Consider the following 19,625-nt stretch of genomic DNA (forward strand, 5'->3'; position numbering starts at 1 on the left):
ACAGAGTGTACAGGGTCCCTGTGTATTACTGACAGTAACACAGAGTGTACAGGGTCCCTGTGTATTACTGACAGTAACACAGGGTGTACAGCGTCCCTGTGTATTACTGACAGTAACACAGAGTGTACAGGGTCCCTGTGTATTACTGACAGTAACACAGAGTGTACAGGGTCCCTGTGTATTACTGACAGTAACACAGAGTGTACAGGGTCCCTGTGTATTACTGACAGTAACACAGAGTGTACAGGGTCCCTGTGTATTACTGACAGTAACACAGGGTGTCCAGGGTCCCTGTGTATTACTGACAGTAACACAGAGTGTACAGGGTCCCTGTGTATTACTGACAGTAACACAGAGTGTACAGGGTCCCTGTGTATTACTGACAGTAACACAGAGTGTACAGGGTCCCTGTGTATTACTGACAGTAACACAGGGTGTACAGGGTCCCTGTGTATTACTGACAGTAACACAGGGTGTCCAGGGTCCCTGTGTATTACTGACAGTAACACAGAGTGTACAGGGTCCCTGTGTATTACTGACAGTAACACAGAGTGTACAGGGTCCCTGTGTATTACTGACAGTAACACAGAGTGTACAGGGTCCCTGTGTATTACTGACAGTAACACAGGGTGTACAGGGTCCCTGTGTATTACTGACAGTAACACAGAGTGTACAGGGTCCCTGTGTATTACTGACAGTAACACAGGGTGTACAGGGTCCCTGTGTATTACTGACAGTAACACAGGGTGTACAGCGTCCCTGTGTATTACTGACAGTAACACAGAGTGTACAGGGTCCCTGTGTATTACTGACAGTAACACAGGGTGTACAGGGTCCCTGTGTATTACTGACAGTAACACAGGGTGTACAGCGTCCCTGTGTATTACTGACAGTAACACAGAGTGTACAGGGTCCCTGTGTATTACTGACAGTAACACAGGGTGTACAGGGTCCCTGTGTATTACTGACAGTAACACAGAGTGTACAGGGTCCCTGTGTATTACTGACAGTAACACAGGGTGTACAGGGTCCCTGTGTATTACTGACAGTAACACAGGGTGTACAGGGTCCCTGTGTGTTACTGACAGTAACACAGGGTGTACAGGGTCCCTGTGTATTACTGACAGTAACACAGAGTGTACAGGGTCCCTGTGTATTACTGACAGTAACACAGAGTGTACAGGGTCCCTGTGTATTACTGACAGTAACACAGAGTGTACAGGGTCCCTGTGTATTACTGACAGTAACACAGGGTGTACAGGGTCCCTGTGTATTACTGACAGTAACACAGGGTGTACAGGGTCCCTGTGTATTACTGACAGTAACACAGGGTGTACAGGGTCCCTGTGTATTACTGACAGTAACACAGAGTGTACAGGGTCCCTGTGTATTACTGACAGTAACACAGAGTGTACAGGGTCCCTGTGTATTACTGACAGTAACACAGAGTGTCCAGGGTCCCTGTGTATTACTGACAGTAACACAGGGTGTACAGGGTCCCTGTGTATTACTGACAGTAACACAGAGTGTACAGGGTCCCTGTGTATTACTGACAGTAACACAGGGTGTCCAGGGTCCCTGTGTATTACTGACAGTAACACAGAGTGTCCAGGGTCCCTGTGTATTACTGACAGTAACATAGGGTGTACAGGGTCCCTGTGTATTACTGACAGTAACACAGGGTGTACAGGGTCCCTGTGTATTACTGACAGTAACACAGGGTGTACAGGGTCCCTGTGTATTACTGACAGTAACACAGAGTGTACAGGGTCCCTGTGTATTACTGACAGTAACACAGAGTGTACAGGGTCCCTGTGTATTACTGACAGTAACACAGAGTGTACAGGGTCCCTGTGTATTACTGACAGTAACACAGGGTGTACAGGGTCCCTGTGTATTACTGACAGTAACACAGGGTGTACAGCGTCCCTGTGTATTACTGACAGTAACACAGAGTGTACAGGGTCCCTGTGTGTTACTGACAGTAACACAGGGTGTACAGGGTCCCTGTGTATTACTGACAGTAACACAGGGTGTACAGGGTCCCTGTGTATTACTGACAGTAACACAGAGTGTACAGGGTCCCTGTGTATTATTGACAGTAACACAGAGTGTACAGGGTCCCTGTGTATTACTGACAGTAACACAGAGTGTACAGGGTCCCTGTGTATTACTGACAGTAACACAGGGTGTACAGGGTCCCTGTGTATTACTGACAGTAACACAGGGTGTACAGGGTCCCTGTGTATTACTGACAGTAACACAGAGTGTACAGGGTCCCTGTGTATTACTGACAGTAACACAGGGTGTACAGGGTCCCTGTGTATTACTGACAGTAACACAGGGTGTACAGGGTCCCTGTGTATTACTGACAGTAACACAGGGTGTACAGGGTCCCTGTGTATTACTGACAGTAACACAGGGTGTACAGGGTCCCTGTGTATTACTGACAGTAACACAGAGTGTACAGGGTCCCTGTGTATTACTGACAGTAATACAGGGTGTACAGGGTCCCTGTGTATTACTGACAGTAACACAGGGTGTACAGGGTCCCTGTGTATTACTGACAGTAACACAGAGTGTACAGGGTCCCTGTGTATTACTGACAGTAACACAGAGTGTACAGGGTCCCTGTGTATTACTGACAGTAACACAGAGTGTACAGGGTCCCTGTGTATTACTGACAGTAACACAGAGTGTACAGGGTCCCTGTGTATTACTGACAGTAACACAGGGTGTACAGGGTCCCTGTGTATTACTGACAGTAACACAGAGTGTACAGGGTCCCTGTGTATTACTGACAGTAACACAGAGTGTACAGGGTCCCTGTGTATTACTGACAGTAACACAGGGTGTACAGGGTCCCTGTGTATTACTGACAGTAACACAGGGTGTACAGGGTCCCTGTGTATTACTGACAGTAACACAGGGTGTACAGGGTCCCTGTGTATTACTGACAGTAACACAGAGTGTACAGGGTCCCTGTGTATTACTGACAGTAACACAGAGTGTACAGGGTCCCTGTGTATTACTGACAGTAACACAGAGTGTACAGGGTCCCTGTGTATTACTGACAGTAACACAGGGTGTACAGGGTCCCTGTGTATTACTGACAGTAACACAGGGTGTACAGCGTCCCTGTGTATTACTGACAGTAACACAGAGTGTACAGGGTCCCTGTGTGTTACTGACAGTAACACAGGGTGTACAGGGTCCCTGTGTATTACTGACAGTAACACAGGGTGTACAGGGTCCCTGTGTATTACTGACAGTAACACAGAGTGTACAGGGTCCCTGTGTATTATTGACAGTAACACAGAGTGTACAGGGTCCCTGTGTATTACTGACAGTAACACAGAGTGTACAGGGTCCCTGTGTATTACTGACAGTAACACAGGGTGTACAGGGTCCCTGTGTATTACTGACAGTAACACAGGACGTACAGGGTCCCTGTGTATTACTGACAGTAACACAGAGTGTACAGGGTCCCTGTGTATTACTGACAGTAACACAGAGTGTACAGGGTCCCTGTGTATTATTGACAGTAACACAGAGTGTACAGGGTCCCTGTGTATTACTGACAGTAACACAGAGTGTACAGGGTCCCTGTGTATTACTGACAGTAACACAGGGTGTACAGGGTCCCTGTGTATTACTGACAGTAACACAGGGTGTACAGGGTCCCTGTGTATTACTGACAGTAACACAGAGTGTACAGGGTCCCTGTGTATTACTGACAGTAACACAGAGTGTACAGGGTCCCTGTGTATTACTGACAGTAACACAGGGTGTACAGGGTCCCTGTGTATTACTGACAGTAACACAGAGTGTACAGGGTCCCTGTGTATTACTGACAGTAACACAGGGTGTACAGGGTCCCTGTGTATTATTGACAGTAACACAGAGTGTACAGGGTCCCTGTGTATTACTGACAGTAACACAGGGTGTACAGGGTCCCTGTGTATTACTGACAGTAACACAGAGTGTACAGGGTCCCTGTGTATTACTGACAGTAACACAGGGTGTACAGGGTCCCTGTGTATTACTGACAGTAACACAGGACGTACAGGGTCCCTGTGTATTACTGACAGTAACACAGAGTGTACAGGGTCCCTGTGTATTATTGACAGTAACACAGAGTGTACAGGGTCCCTGTGTATTACTGACAGTAACACAGAGTGTACAGGGTCCCTGTGTATTACTGACAGTAACACAGGGTGTACAGGGTCCCTGTGTATTACTGACAGTAACACAGGGTGTACAGGGTCCCTGTGTATTACTGACAGTAACACAGAGTGTACAGGGTCCCTGTGTATTACTGACAGTAACACAGAGTGTACAGGGTCCCTGTGTATTACTGACAGTAACACAGAGTGTACAGGGTCCCTGTGTATTACTGACAGTAACACAGAGTGTACAGGGTCCCTGTGTATTACTGACAGTAACACAGAGTGTACAGGGTCCCTGTCTATTACTGACAGTAACACAGGGTGTACAGGGTCCCTGTGTATTACTGACAGTAACACAGGGTGTACAGGGTCCCTGTGTATTACTGACAGTAACACAGGGTGTACAGGGTCCCTGTGTATTACTGACAGTAACACAGAGTGTACAGGGTCCCTGTGTATTACTGACAGTAACACAGAGTGTACAGGGTCCCTGTGTATTACTGACAGTAACACAGAGTGTACAGGGTCCCTGTATATTACTGACAGTAACACAGGGTGTACAGGGTCCCTGTGTATTACTGACAGTAACACAGGGTGTCCAGGGTCCCTGTGTATTACTGACAGTAACACAGGGTGTACAGGGTCCCTGTGTATTATTGACAGTAACACAGAGTGTACAGGGTCCCTGTGTATTACTGACAGTAACACAGGGTGTACAGGGTCCCTGTGTATTACTGACAGTAACACAGGGTGTACAGGGTCCCTGTGTATTACTGACAGTAACACAGAGTGTACAGGGTCCCTGTGTATTACTGACAGTAACACAGGGTGTACAGGGTCCCTGTGTATTACTGACAGTAACACAGGGTGTACAGGGTCCCTGTGTATTACTGACAGTAACACAGAGTGTACAGGGTCCCTGTGTATTACTGACAGTGACACAGGGTGTACAGGGTCCCTGTGTATTACTGACAGTAACACAGGGTGTACAGGGTCCCTGTGTATTACTGACAGTAACACAGAGTGTACAGGGTCCCTGTGTATTACTGACAGTGACACAGGACAGGACCGTCAGTGAGGGCAGGCTACAAATACAGCATCAGGTTCCCAGCTCACCCCACTGATTGGGTCTCTGGCCCCTCCGATTGGGTCTCCGGCCCCTCCGATTGGGTCTCCGGCCCCTCCGATTGGGTCTCCGGCCCCTCCGATTGGGTCTCCGGCCCCTCAGATTGGGTCTCCGGCCCCTCCGATTGGGTCTCCGGCCCCTCCGATTGGGTCTCCGGCCCCTCTGATTGGGTCTCTGGCCCCTCAGATTGGGTCTCCGGCCCCTCCGATTGGGTCTCTGGCCCCTCAGATTGGGTCTCTGGCCCCTCAGATTGGGTCTCTGGCCCCTCAGATTGGGTCTCTGGCCCCTCAGATTGGGTCTCTGGCCCCACTGATTGGGTCTCTGGCCCCTCAGATTGGGTCTCCGGCCCCTCAGATTGGGTCTCTGGCCCCACTGATTGGGTCTCTGGCCCCTCAGATTGGGTCTCCGGCCCCTCAGATTGGGTCTCCGGCCCCTCCGATTGGGTCTCCGGCCCCACTGATTCGGTCTCCGGCCCCACTGATTGGGTCTCCGGCCCCACTGATTGGGTCTCCGGCCCCACTGATTGGGTCTCCGGCCCCTCCGATTGGGTCTCCGGCCCCACCGATTGGGTCTCTGGCCCCTCAGATTGGGTCTCTGGCCCCTCAGATTGGGTCTCCGGCCCCTCCGATTGGGTCTCTGGCCCCTCAGATTGGGTCTCCGGCCCCATTCCCCGTTTAATGGCGTGTGGTGCTGTGAATTAGAACAAACCCGTACCGTTTCTGATCTCCACTCCAGCGATGCCATGTTGAGGAGCCAGAAGTCACTGGTGACCCCAGAGTCGGTGAGCCCTCCAACCACATACATGGTGTCCTGGGAAGGGATGGAGGTCGCTGCGTGGAAGTAACGAGCACTGGGACTGGAGGAAGAGTCCAGACTCCCCCTTGTTAACACCTGGCTCCATCGTCGATCAGACTCACAATACCTGGAGGACAATGGACACGCCTTCTAGTGCTTGTTGCAGTACTCGCTAGCTTCTCTTAAAGTTCCTTCCCCTTATTCTCCGATAGGTTAATGTAAGAACTTAATAGAACATTGTGCCATCTCATTGGCTGCCGTTAGCCCCGCCTCACCTTGCACTCTGAACTGCATATTCTTCTCTATTTATTGAAGGTTAAATTGTTAAGTTACCAAATGACACACTGCAAATGGCCGCCAGTCTGGGAGCAGCAGACACACTGCAAATGGCCGCCTGTGTGGGAGCAGCAGACACACTGCAAATGGCCGCCTGTGTGGGAGCAGCAGACACACTGCAAATGGCCGCCTGTGTGGGAGCAGCAGACACACTGCAAATGGCCGCCTGTGTGGGAGCAGCGGGCACACTGCAAATGGCCGCCTGTGTGGGAGCAGCAGACACACTGCAAATGGCCGCCTGTGTGGGAGCAGCAGACACACTGCAAATGGCCGCCGATGTGGGAGCAGCAGACACACTGCAAATGGTCACGAGTCTGGGAGTAGTAGACATGCTGCAAATGGCTGCCAGTCTGGGAGCAGTAGACACACTGCAAATGGCCGCCAGTCTGGGAGCAGTAGACACACTGCAAATGGCTGCCAGTCTGGGAGCAGTAGTCACACTGCAAATGGACACCTGTCTGGGAGCAGTGGGCACACTGCAAATGGACGCCTGTCTGGGAGCAGTAGTCACACTGCAAATGGACACCTGTCTGGGAGCAGTGGGCACACTGCAAATGGACGCCAGTCTGGGAGCAGTAGTCACACTGCAAATGGACACCTGTCTGGGAGCAGTGGGCACACTGCAAATGGACGCCAGTCTGGGAGCAGTAGTCACACTGCAAATGGACACCTGTCTGGGAGCAGTGGGCACACTGCAAATGGACGCCTGTCTGGGAGCAGTGGGCGCACTGCAAATGGACGCCTGTCTGGGAGCAGTGGGCACACTGCAAATGGACGCCAGTCTGGGAGCAGTAGGCACACTGCAAATGGACGCCAGTCTGGGAGCAGTGGGCACACTGCAAATGGACGCCTGTCTGGGAGCAGTGGGCACACTGCAAATGGACACCTGTCTGGGAGCAGTGGGCACACTGCAAATGGACACCAGTGTGGGAGCAGTAGGCACACTGCAAATGGACACCAGTGTGGGAGCAGTAGGCACACTGCAAATGGACGCCAGTCTGGGAGCAGTGGGCACACTGCAAATGGACGCCAGTCTGGGAGCAGTAGATACACTGCAAATGGACGCCAGTCTGGGAGCAGTGGGCACACTGCAAATGGACGCCAGTCTGGGAGCAGTAGACACACTGCAAATGGCCACCAGTCTGGGAGCAGTAGGCACACTGCAAACGGCCGCCAGTCTGGGAGCAGTAGACACACTGCAAATGGCCGCCAGTCTGGGAGCAGTAGACACACTGCAAATGGACGCCAGTCTGGGAGCAGTAGACACACTGCAAATGGACGCCAGTCTGGGAGCAGTAGACACACTGCAAACGGCCGCCAGTCTGGGAGCAGTAGACACACTGCAAATGGACGCCAGTCTGGGAGCAGTAGACACACTGCAAATGGCCGCCAGTCTGGGAGCAGTAGACACACTGCAAATGGACGCCAGTCTGGGAGCAGTAGACACACTGCAAACGGCCGCCAGTCTGGGAGCAGTAGACACACTGCAAATGGACGCCAGTCTGGGAGCAGTAGACACACTGCAAATGGACGCCAGTCTGGGAGCAGTAGACACACTGCAAATGGACGCCAGTCTGGGAGCAGTAGACACACTGCAAATGGCCACCACTCTGGGACGAGTAGACACACTGCAAATGGCCACCACTCTGGGAGCAGTAGACACACTGCAAATGGCCACCACTCTGGGAGCAGTAGACACACTGCAAATGGCCACCACTCTGGGAGCAGTAGACACACTGCAAATGGCCACCACTCTGGGACCAGTAGACACACTGCAAATGGCCACCACTCTGGGAGCAGTAGACACACTGCAAATGGCCACCACTCTGGGAGCAGTAGACACACTGCAAATGGCCACCACTCTGGGACCAGTAGACAAACTGCAAATGGCCACCACTCTGGGACCAGTAGACACACTGCAAATGGCCACCACTCTGGGACCAGTAGACACACTGCAAATGGCCACCACTCTGGGAGCAGTAGACACACTGCAAATGGCCACCACTCTGGGAGCAGTAGACACACTGCAAATGGCCACCACTCTGGGAGCAGTAGACACACTGCAAATGGCCACCACTCTGGGACCAGCAGACACACTGCAAATGGCCACCACTCTGGGACCAGTAGACACACTGCAAATGGCCACCAGTCTGGGACCAGCAGACACACTGCAAATGGCCACCACTCTGGGACCAGTAGACACACTGCAAATGGCCACCAGTCTGGGACCAGTAGACACACTGCAAATGGCCACCAGTCTGGGACCAGCAGACACACTGCAAATGGCCACCACTCTGGGACCAGCAGACACACTGCAAATGGCCACCACTCTGGGACCAGTAGACACACTGCAAATGGCCACCACTCTGGGAGCAGTAGACACACTGCAAATGGCCGCCACTCTGGGAGCAGTAGACACGGTGAATGACGGGATTTCTATCCCCTCACAACACGATTGGAGAAACCCCAGAAACTGAAGGGTTCCACTTACTTGTAAACACTGCTTAAAATCCCATCTTGGACCGACAAACCACCGAAGATCCAGAGGGTTGAAGCCGGGCCTTCCACCATCGAGTGTCCAAGGCGCAATAGGGGACTGCCACCGCCCTGGGAATAAACAGTTACAGTCAACGCACGCGGAAAGGGTCTGAATCATCACCACCCCTCCCCACAGACAGGGAGAGGGGTGACGGATGGGAGACAGGGTGGGGCGTGACGGGCGGGGCGTGACGGGAGAGAAGTGATGTGACCGGGGTGGGGGGGTAAACGACGGGGAGGGGTGGGGGGTGGCGAATGCCGGGGGCAGCAGCGTGACGGGGGGACGTGACGTGAGAGGGGTGCTCTCTGGGGACTCACCGTGAAGAGCTTGTTGTCAGTCACCGTATCCCAGATGATCGATCCGGAATGGGTCGGTGTCCCGCAGTCACTCCCGGCAAATCCATCGGCACAGACGCAGAGTCCCGCGGCCTGGGGGGGGGGGGGCGGGGGCAACACAGAGCGTCAGCAGTTCACCGGGGGATCGGCACACCGTCACTCCAAAAATATCCCCCCTCCTGAGGCACGAAACTCCCCACTCCCCCCAACAAACTCAACACCCGGGGATATTTACTCCCCACAGTCCCTGGTCCCGGGGATATTTACTCCCCACAGTCCCTGGTCCCGGGGATATTTACTCCCCACAGTCCCTGGTCCCGGGGATATTTACTCCCCACAGTCCCTGGTCCCGGGGATATTTACTCCCCACAGTCCCTGGTCCCGGGGATATTTACTCCCCACAGTCCCTGGTCCCGGGGATATTTACTCCCCACAGTCCCTGGTCCCGGGGATATTTACTCCCCACAGTCCCTGGTCCCGGGGATATTTACTCCCCACAGTCCCTGGTCCCGGGGATATTTACTCCCCACAGTCCCTGGTCCCGGGGATATTTACTCCCCACAGTCCCTGGTCCCGGGGATATTTACTCCCCACAGTCCCTGGTCCCGGGGATATTTACTCCCCACAGTCCCTGGTCCCGGGGATATTTACTCCCCACAGTCCCTGGTCCCGGGGATATTTACTCCCCACAGTCCCTGGTCCCGGGGATATTTAATCCCCACAGTCCCTGGTCCCGGGGATATTTACTCCCCACAGTCCCTGGTCCCGGGGATATTTACTCCCCACAGGCCCTGGTCCCGGGGATATTTACTCCCCACAGTCCCTGGTCCCGGGGATATTTACTCCCCACAGTCCCTGGTCCCGGGGATATTTAATCCCCACAGTCCCTGGTCCCGGGGATATTTACTCCCCACAGGCCCTGGTCCCGGGGATATTTACTCCCCACAGTCCCTGGTCCCGGGGATATTTACTCCCCACAGTCCCCGGTCCCGGGGATATTTACTCCCCACAGTCCCTGGTCCCGGGGATATTTACTCCCCACAGTCCCCGGTCCCGGGGATATTTACTCCCCACAGTCCCTGGTCCCGGGGATATTTACTCCCCACAGTCCCTGGTCCCGGGGATATTTACTCCCCACAGTCCCTGGTCCCGGGGATATTTACTCCCCACAGGCCCTGGTCCCGGGGATATTTACTCCCCACAGTCCCTGGTCCCGGGGATATTTACTCCCCACAGGCCCTGGTCCCGGGGATATTTACTCCCCACAGTCCCTGGTCCCGGGGATATTTACTCCCCACAGGCCCTGGTCCCGGGGATATTTACTCCCCACAGGCCCTGGTCCCGGGGATATTTACTCCCCACAGTCCCTGGTCCCGGGGATATTTACTCCCCACAGTCCCTGGTCCCGGGGATATTTACTCCCCACAGTCCCTGGTCCCGGGGATATTTACTCCCCACAGTCCCTGGTCCCGGGGATATTTACTCCCCACAGTCCCTGGTCCCGGGGATATTTAATCCCCACAGTCCCTGGTCCCGGGGATATTTAATCTCCACAGTCCCTGGTCCCGGGGATATTTAATCCCCACAGTCCCTGGTCCCGGGGATATTTACTCCCCACAGTCCCTGGTCCCGGGGATATTTAATCCCCACAGTCCCTGGTCCCGGGGATATTTACTCCCCACAGTCCCTGGTCCCGGGGATATTTAATCCCCACAGTCCCTGGTCCCGGGGATATTTACTCCCCACAGTCCCTGGTCCCGGGGATATTTACTCCCCACAGTCCCTGGTCCCGGGGATATTTACACCCCACAGTCCCTGGTCCCGGGGATATTTACTCCCCACAGTCCCTGGTCCCGGGGATATTTACTCCCCACAGTCCCTGGTCCCGGGGATATTTACTCCCCACAGTCCCCGGTCCCGGGGATATTTAATCCCCACAGTCCCTGGTCCCGGGGATATTTACTCCCCACAGTCCCTGGTCCCGGGGATATTTACTCCCCACAGTCCCTGGTCCCGGGGATATTTACTCCCCACAGTCCCTGGTCCCGGGGATATTTACTCCCCACAGGCCCTGGTCCCGGGGATATTTACTCCCCACAGTCCCTGGTCCCGGGGATATTTACTCCCCACAGTCCCTGGTCCCGGGGATATTTACTCCCCACAGTCCCTGGTCCCGGGGATATTTACTCCCCACAGTCCCTGGTCCCGGGGATATTTACTCCCCACAGTCCCTGGTCCCGGGGATATTTACTCCCCACAGTCCCTGGTCCCGGGGATATTTAATCCCCACAGTCCCTGGTCCCGGGGATATTTAATCCCCACAGTCCCTGGTCCCGGGGATATTTACTCCCCACAGTCCCTGGTCCCGGGGATATTTACTCCCCACAGTCCCTGGTCCCGGGGATATTTACTCCCCACAGGCCCTGGTCCCGGGGATATTTAATCCCCACAGTCCCTGGTCCCGGGGATATTTACTCCCCACAGTCCCTGGTCCCGGGGATATTTACTCCCCACAGTCCCTGGTCCCGGGGATATTTACTCCTCACAGTCCCTGGTCCCGGGGATATTTACTCCTCACAGTCCCTGGTCCCGGGGATATTTACTCCTCACAGTCCCTGGTCCCGGGGATATTTAATCCCCACAGTCCCTGGTCCCGGGGATATTTACTCCTCACAGTCCCTGGTCCCGGGGATATTTAATCCCCACAGTCCCTGGTCCCGGGGATATTTACTCCCCACAGGCCCTGGTCCCGGGGATATTTACTCCCCACAGTCCCTGGTCCCGGGGATATTTACTCCCCACAGGCCCTGGTCCCGGGGATATTTAATCCCCACAGTCCCTGGTCCCGGGGATATTTACTCCCCACAGTCCCTGGTCCCGGGGATATTTACTCCCCACAGTCCCTGGTCCCGGGGATATTTACTCCCCACAGTCCCTGGTCCCGGGGATATTTAATCCCCACAGTCCCTGGTCCCGGGGATATTTACACCCCACAGTCCCTGGTCCCGGGGATATTTAATCCCCACAGTCCCTGGTCCCGGGGATATTTACTCCCCACAGTCCCTGGTCCCGGGGATATTTACTCCCCACAGTCCCTGGTCCCGGGGATATTTAATCCCCACAGTCCCTGGTCCCGGGGATATTTACACCCCACAGTCCCTGGTCCCGGGGATATTTAATCCCCACAGTCCCTGGTCCCGGGGATATTTACTCCCCACAGTCCCTGGTCCCGGGGATATTTACTCCCCACAGTCCCTGGTCCCGGGGATATTTACTCCCCACAGTCCCCGGTCCCGGGGATATTTACTCCCCACAGTCCCCGGTCCCGGGGATATTTACTCCCCACAGTCCCTGGTCCCGGGGATATTTACTCCCCACAGTCCCTGGTCCCGGGGATATTTACTCCCCACAGTCCCTGGTCCCGGGGATATTTACTCCCCACAGTCCCCGGTCCCGGGGATATTTACTCCCCACAGTCCCTGGTCCCGGGGATATTTACTCCCCACAGTCCCTGGTCCCGGGGATATTTACTCCCCACAGTCCCTGGTCCCGGGGATATTTACTCCCCACAGTCCCCGGTCCCGGGGATATTTAATCCCCACAGTCCCTGGTCCCGGGGATATTTACTCCCCACAGGCCCTGGTCCCGGGGATATTTACTCCCCACAGTCCCTGGTCCCGGGGATATTTACTCCCCACAGTCCCTGGTCCCGGGGATATTTACTCCCCACAGTCCCTGGTCCCGGGGATATTTACTCCCCACAGTCCCTGGTCCCGGGGATATTTAATCCCCACAGGCCCTGGTCCCGGGGATATTTACTCCCCACAGTCCCTGGTCCCGGGGATATTTACTCCCCACAGTCCCTGGTCCCGGGGATATTTACTCCCCACAGTCCCTGGTCCCGGGGATATTTACTCCCCACAGTCCCTGGTCCCGGGGATATTTAATCCCCACGGTCCCTGGTCCCGGGGATATTTAATCCCCACGGTCCCTGGTCCCGGGGATATTTAATCCCCACAGTCCCTGGTCCCGGGGATATTTACTCCCCACAGTCCCTGGTCCCGGGGATATTTACTCCCCACAGTCCCTGGTCCCGGGGATATTTACTCCCCACAGTCCCTGGTCCCGGGGATATTTACTCCCCACAGTCCCTGGTCCCGGGGATATTTACTCCCCACAGGCCCTGGTCCCGGGGATATTTACTCCCCACAGGCCCTGGTCCCGGGGATATTTAATCCCCACAGTCCCTGGTCCCGGGGATATTTACTCCCCACAGTCCCTGGTCCCGGGGATATTTACTCCCCACAGTCCCTGGTCCCGGGGATATTTACTCCCCACAGGCCCTGGTCCCGGGGATATTTACTCCCCACAGTCCCTGGTCCCGGGGATATTTACTCCCCACAGTCCCTGGTCCCGGGGATATTTACTCCCCACAGTCCCTGGTCCCGGGGATATTTACTCCCCACAGTCCCTGGTCCCGGGGATATTTACTCCCCACAGTCCCTGGTCCCGGGGATATTTACTCCCCACAGTCCCTGGTCCCGGGGATATTTAATCCCCACAGTCCCTGGTCCCGGGGATATTTACTCCCCACAGTCCCTGGTCCCGGGGATATTTACTCCCCACAGGCCCTGGTCCCGGGGATATTTACTCCCCACAGTCCCTGGTCCCGGGGATATTTACTCCCCACAGGCCCTGGTCCCGGGGATATTTACTCCCCACAGTCCCTGGTCCCGGGGATATTTACTCCCCACAGTCCCTGGTCCCGGGGATATTTACTCCCCACAGTCCCTGGTCCCGGGGATATTTACTCCCCACAGTCCCTGGTCCCGGGGATATTTAATCCCCACAGTCCCTGGTCCCGGGGATATTTACTCCCCACAGTCCCTGGTCCCGGGGATATTTACTCCCCACAGTCCCTGGTCCCGGGGATATTTAATCCCCACAGTCCCTGGTCCCGGGGATATTTAATCCCCACAGTCCCTGGTCCCGGGGATATTTACTCCCCACAGTCCCTGGTCCCGGGGATATTTAATCCCCACAGTCCCTGGTCCCGGGGATATTTACTCCCCACAGTCCCTGGTCCCGGGGATATTTACTCCCCACAGTCCCTGGTCCCGGGGATATTTACTCCCCACAGTCCCTGGTCCCGGGGATATTTAATCCCCACAGTCCCTGGTCCCGGGGATATTTACTCCCCACAGTCCCTGGTCCCGGGGATATTTACTCCCCACAGTCCCTGGTCCCGGGGATATTTACTCCCCACAGTCCCTGGTCCCGGGGATATTTACTCCCCACAGTCCCTGGTCCCGGGGATATTTACTCCCCACAGTCCCTGGTCCCGGGGATATTTACTCCCCACAGTCCCTGGTCCCGGGGATATTTACTCCCCACAGGCCCTGGTCCCGGGGATATTTACTCCCCACAGTCCCTGGTCCCGGGGATATTTACTCCCCACAGTCCCTGGTCCCGGGGATATTTACTCCCCACAGGCCCTGGTCCCGGGGATATTTAATCCCCACAGTCCCTGGTCCCGGGGATATTTACTCCCCACAGTCCCTGGTCCCGGGGATATTTAATCCCCACAGTCCCTGGTCCCGGGGATATTTAATCCCCACAGTCCCTGGTCCCGGGGATATTTAATCCCCACAGTCCCTGGTCCCGGGGATATTTACTCCCCACAGTCCCTGGTCCCGGGGATATTTACTCCCCACAGTCCCTGGTCCCGGGGATATTTAATCCCCACAGTCCCTGGTCCCGGGGATATTTACTCCCCACAGTCCCTGGTCCCGGGGATATTTAATCCCCACAGGCCCTGGTCCCGGGGATATTTACTCCCCACAGTCCCTGGTCCCGGGGATATTTACTCCCCACAGTCCCTGGTCCCGGGGATATTTACTCCCCACAGTCCCTGGTCCCGGGGATATTTACTCCCCACAGTCCCTGGTCCCGGGGATATTTACTCCCCACAGTCCCTGGTCCCGGGGATATTTACTCCCCACAGTCCCTGGTCCCGGGGATATTTACTCCCCACAGTCCCTGGTCCCGGGGATATTTAATCCCCACAGTCCCTGGTCCCGGGGATATTTACTCCCCACAGTCCCTGGTCCAGGAGATATTTACTCCCCACAGTCCCTGGTCCCAGGGATATTTAATCCCCACAGTCCCTGGTCCCGGGGATATTTACTCCCCACAGTCCCTGGTCCCGGGGATATTTACTCCGCACAGTCCCTGGTCCCGGGGATATTTACTCCCCACAGTCCCTGGTCCCGGGGATATTTACTCCCCACAGTCCCTGGTCCCGGGGATATTTACTCCCCACAGTCCCTGGTCCCGGGGATATTTACTCCCCACAGTCCCTGGTCCCGGGGATATTTACTCCCCACAGTCCCTGGTCCCGGGGATATTTACTCCCCACAGTCCCTGGTCCCGGGGATATTTACTCCCCACAGTCCCTGGTCCCGGGGATATTTACTCCCCACAGTCCCTGGTCCCGGGGATATTTACTCCCCACAGTCCCTGGTCCCGGGGATATTTAATCCCCACAGTCCCTGGTCCCGGGGATATTTACTCCCCACAGTCCCTGGTCCCGGGGATATTTAATCCCCACAGTCCCCGGTCCCGGGGATATTTAATCCCCACAGTCCCTGGTCCCGGGGATATTTACTCCCCACAGTCCCTGGTCCCGGGGATATTTACTCCCCACAGTCCCTGGTCCCGGGGATATTTACTCCCCACAGTCCCTGGTCCCGGGGATATTTACTCCCCACAGTCCCTGGTCCCGGGGATATTTAATCCCCACAGTCCCTGGTCCCGGGGATATTTAATCCCCACAGTCCCTGGTCCCGGGGATATTTACTCCCCACAGTCCCTGGTCCCGGGGATATTTACTCCCCACAGTCCCTGGTCCCGGGGATATTTAATCCCCACAGTCCCTGGTCCCGGGGATATTTAATCCCCACAGTCCCTGGTCCCGGGGATATTTACTCCCCACAGTCCCTGGTCCCGGGGATATTTACTCCCCACAGTCCCTGGTCCCGGGGATATTTAATCCCCACAGTCCCTGGTCCCGGGGATATTTACTCCCCACAGTCCCTGGTCCCGGGGATATTTACTCCCCACAGTCCCTGGTCCCGGGGATATTTACTCCCCACAGTCCCTGGTCCCGGGGATATTTACTCCCCACAGTCCCTGGTCCCGGGGATATTTACTCCCCACAGTCCCTGGTCCCGGGGATATTTACTCCCCACAGGCCCTGGTCCCGGGGATATTTACTCCCCACAGTCCCTGGTCCCGGGGATATTTACTCCCCTCAGTCCCTGGTCCCGGGGATATTTACTCCCCACAGTCCCTGGTCCCGGGGATATTTACTCCCCACAGTCCCTGGTCCCGGGGATATTTACTCCCCACATTCCCTGGTCCCGGGGATATTTACTCCCCACATTCCCTGGTCCCGGGGATATTTACTCCCCACAGTCCCTGGTCCCGGGGATATTTACTCCCCACAGTCCCTGGTCCCGGGGATATTTACTCCCCACAGTCCCTGGTCCCGGGGATATTTACTCCCCACAGTCCCTGGTCCCGGGGATATTTACTCCCCACAGTCCCTGGTCCCGGGGATATTTACTCCGCACAGTCCCTGGTCCCGGGGATATTTAATCCCCACAGTCCCTGGTCCCGGGGATATTTAATCCCCACAGTCCCTGGTCCCGGGGATATTTACTCCCCACAGGCCCTGGTCCCGGGGATATTTACTCCCCACAGTCCCTGGTCCCGGGGATATTTACTCCCCACAGTCCCTGGTCCCGGGGATATTTAATCCCCACAGTCCCTGGTCCCGGGGATATTTAATCCCCACAGTCCCTGGTCCCGGGGATATTTAATCCCCACAGTCCCTGGTCCCGGGGATATTTACTCCCCACAGTCCCTGGTCCCGGGGATATTTACTCCCCACAGTCCCTGGTCCCGGGGATATTTAATCCCCACAGTCCCTGGTCCCGGGGATATTTACTCCCCACAGTCCCTGGTCCCGGGGATATTTACCCCCCACAGGCCCTGGTCCCGGGGATATTTACTCCCCACAGTCCCTGGTCCCGGGGATATTTAATCCCCACAGGCCCTGGTCCCGGGGATATTTACTCCCCACAGTCCCTGGTCCCGGGGATATTTACTCCCCACAGTCCCTGGTCCCGGGGATATTTAATCCCCACAGTCCCTGGTCCCGGGGATATTTACTCCCCACAGTCCCTGGTCCCGGGGATATTTACTCCCCACAGTCCCTGGTCCCGGGGATATTTACTCCCCACAGTCCCTGGTCCCGGGGATATTTACTCCTCACAGTCCCTGGTCCCGGGGATATTTACTCCCCACAGTCCCTGGTCCCGGGGATATTTAATCCCCACAGGCCCTGGTCCCGGGGATATTTACTCCCCACAGTCCCTGGTCCCGGGGATATTTACTCCCCACAGTCCCTGGTCCCGGGGATATTTACTCCCCACAGTCCCTGGTCCTGGGGATATTTACTCCGCACAGTCCCTGGTCCCGGGGATATTTACTCCCCACAGTCCCTGGTCCCGGGGATATTTACTCCCCACAGTCCCTGGTCCCGGGGATATTTACTCCCCACAGTCCCTGGTCCCGGGGATATTTACTCCCCACAGTCCCTGGTCCCGGGGATATTTACTCCCCACAGTCCCTGGTCCCGGGGATATTTACTCCCCACAGTCCCTGGTCCCGGGGATATTTACTCCCCACAGTCCCTGGTCCCGAGGATATTTAATCCCCACAGTCCCTGGTCCCGGGGATATTTACTCCCCACAGTCCCTGGTCCCGGGGATATTTACTCCCCACAGTCCCTGGTCCCGGGGATATTTACTCCCCACAGTCCCTGGTCCCGGGGATATTTACTCCCCACAGTCCCTGGTCCCGGGGATATTTACTCCCCACAGTCCCCGGTCCCGGGGATATTTACTCCCCACAGTCCCTGGTCCCAGGGATATTTAATCCCCACAGTCCCTGGTCCCGGGGATATTTACTCCCCACAGTCCCTGGTCCCGGGGATATTTAATCCCCACAGTCCCTGGTCCAGGAGATATTTACTCCCCACAGTCCCTGGTCCCAGGGATATTTAATCCCCACAGTCCCTGGTCCCGGGGATATTTACTCCCCACAGTCCCTGGTCCCGGGGATATTTACTCCCCACAGTCCCTGGTCCCGGGGATATTTACTCCCCACAGTCCCTGGTCCCGGGGATATTTACTCCCCACAGTCCCTGGTCCCGGGGATATTTACTCCCCACAGTCCCTGGTCCCGGGGATATTTACTCCCCACAGTCCCTGGTCCAGGAGATATTTACTCCCCACAGTCCCTGGTCCCAGGGATATTTAATCCCCACAGTCCCTGGTCCCGGGGATATTTACTCCCCACAGTCCCTGGTCCCGGGGATATTTACTCCGCACAGTCCCTGGTCCCGGGGATATTTACTCCCCACAGTCCCTGGTCCCGGGGATATTTACTCCCCACAGTCCCTGGTCCCGGGGATATTTACTCCCCACAGTCCCTGGTCCCGGGGATATTTACTCCCCACAGTCCCTGGTCCCGGGGATATTTAATCCCCACAGTCCCTGGTCCCGGGGATATTTACTCCCCACAGTCCCTGGTCCCGGGGATATTTACTCCCCACAGTCCCTGGTCCCGGGGATATTTACTCCCCACAGTCCCTGGTCCCGGGGATATTTACTCCTCACAGTCCCTGGTCCCGGGGATATTTACTCCCCACAGTCCCTGGTCCCGGGGATATTTACTCCCCACAGTCCCTGGTCCCGGGGATATTTACTCCCCACAGTCCCTGGTCCCGGGGATATTTACTCCCCACAGTCCCTGGTCCCGGGGATATTTAATCCCCACAGTCCCTGGTCCCGGGGATATTTACTCCCCACAGTCCCTGGTCCCGGGGATATTTACTCCCCACAGTCCCTGGTCCCGGGGATATTTACTCCCCACAGTCCCTGGTCCCGGGGATATTTACTCCCCACAGTCCCTGGTCCCGGGGATATTTAATCCCCACAGTCCCTGGTCCCGGGGATATTTAATCCCCACAGTCCCTGGTCCCGGGGATATTTAATCCCCACAGGCCCTGGTCCCGGGGATATTTACTCCCCACAGTCCCTGGTCCCGGGGATATTTACTCCCCACAGTCCCTGGTCCCGGGGATATTTAATCCCCACAGTCCCTGGTCCCGGGGATATTTACTCCCCACAGTCCCTGGTCCCGGGGATATTTACTCCCCACAGTCCCTGGTCCCGGGGATATTTACTCCCCACAGA

The 19,625-nt window shown here is 55.8% G+C and overlaps 1 protein-coding gene across 1 annotated transcript in view; it reads right to left on the reverse strand.

Moving 5' to 3' along the window:
- Positions 1–19,625, reverse strand: part of LOC137306118 (multiple epidermal growth factor-like domains protein 8) — a gene marked incomplete at its 3' end in the record, with an annotated part of 176,640 nt that overhangs the window by 142,344 nt on the left and 14,671 nt on the right. The window contains exons 3-5 of the mRNA XM_067975179.1: positions 9,283–9,393; positions 8,918–9,033; positions 6,010–6,217 (exon numbers count right to left, since the gene is read on the reverse strand). Coding sequence (XP_067831280.1) covers positions 6,010–6,217; positions 8,918–9,033; positions 9,283–9,393 — 435 coding nt within the window. The remainder of the gene's footprint in view (positions 1–6,009; positions 6,218–8,917; positions 9,034–9,282; positions 9,394–19,625) is intronic.

This window comes from Heptranchias perlo, chromosome 42 (genome assembly GCF_035084215.1).
Source record: "Heptranchias perlo isolate sHepPer1 chromosome 42, sHepPer1.hap1, whole genome shotgun sequence".
Taxonomy (NCBI): domain Eukaryota; kingdom Metazoa; phylum Chordata; class Chondrichthyes; order Hexanchiformes; family Hexanchidae; genus Heptranchias; species Heptranchias perlo.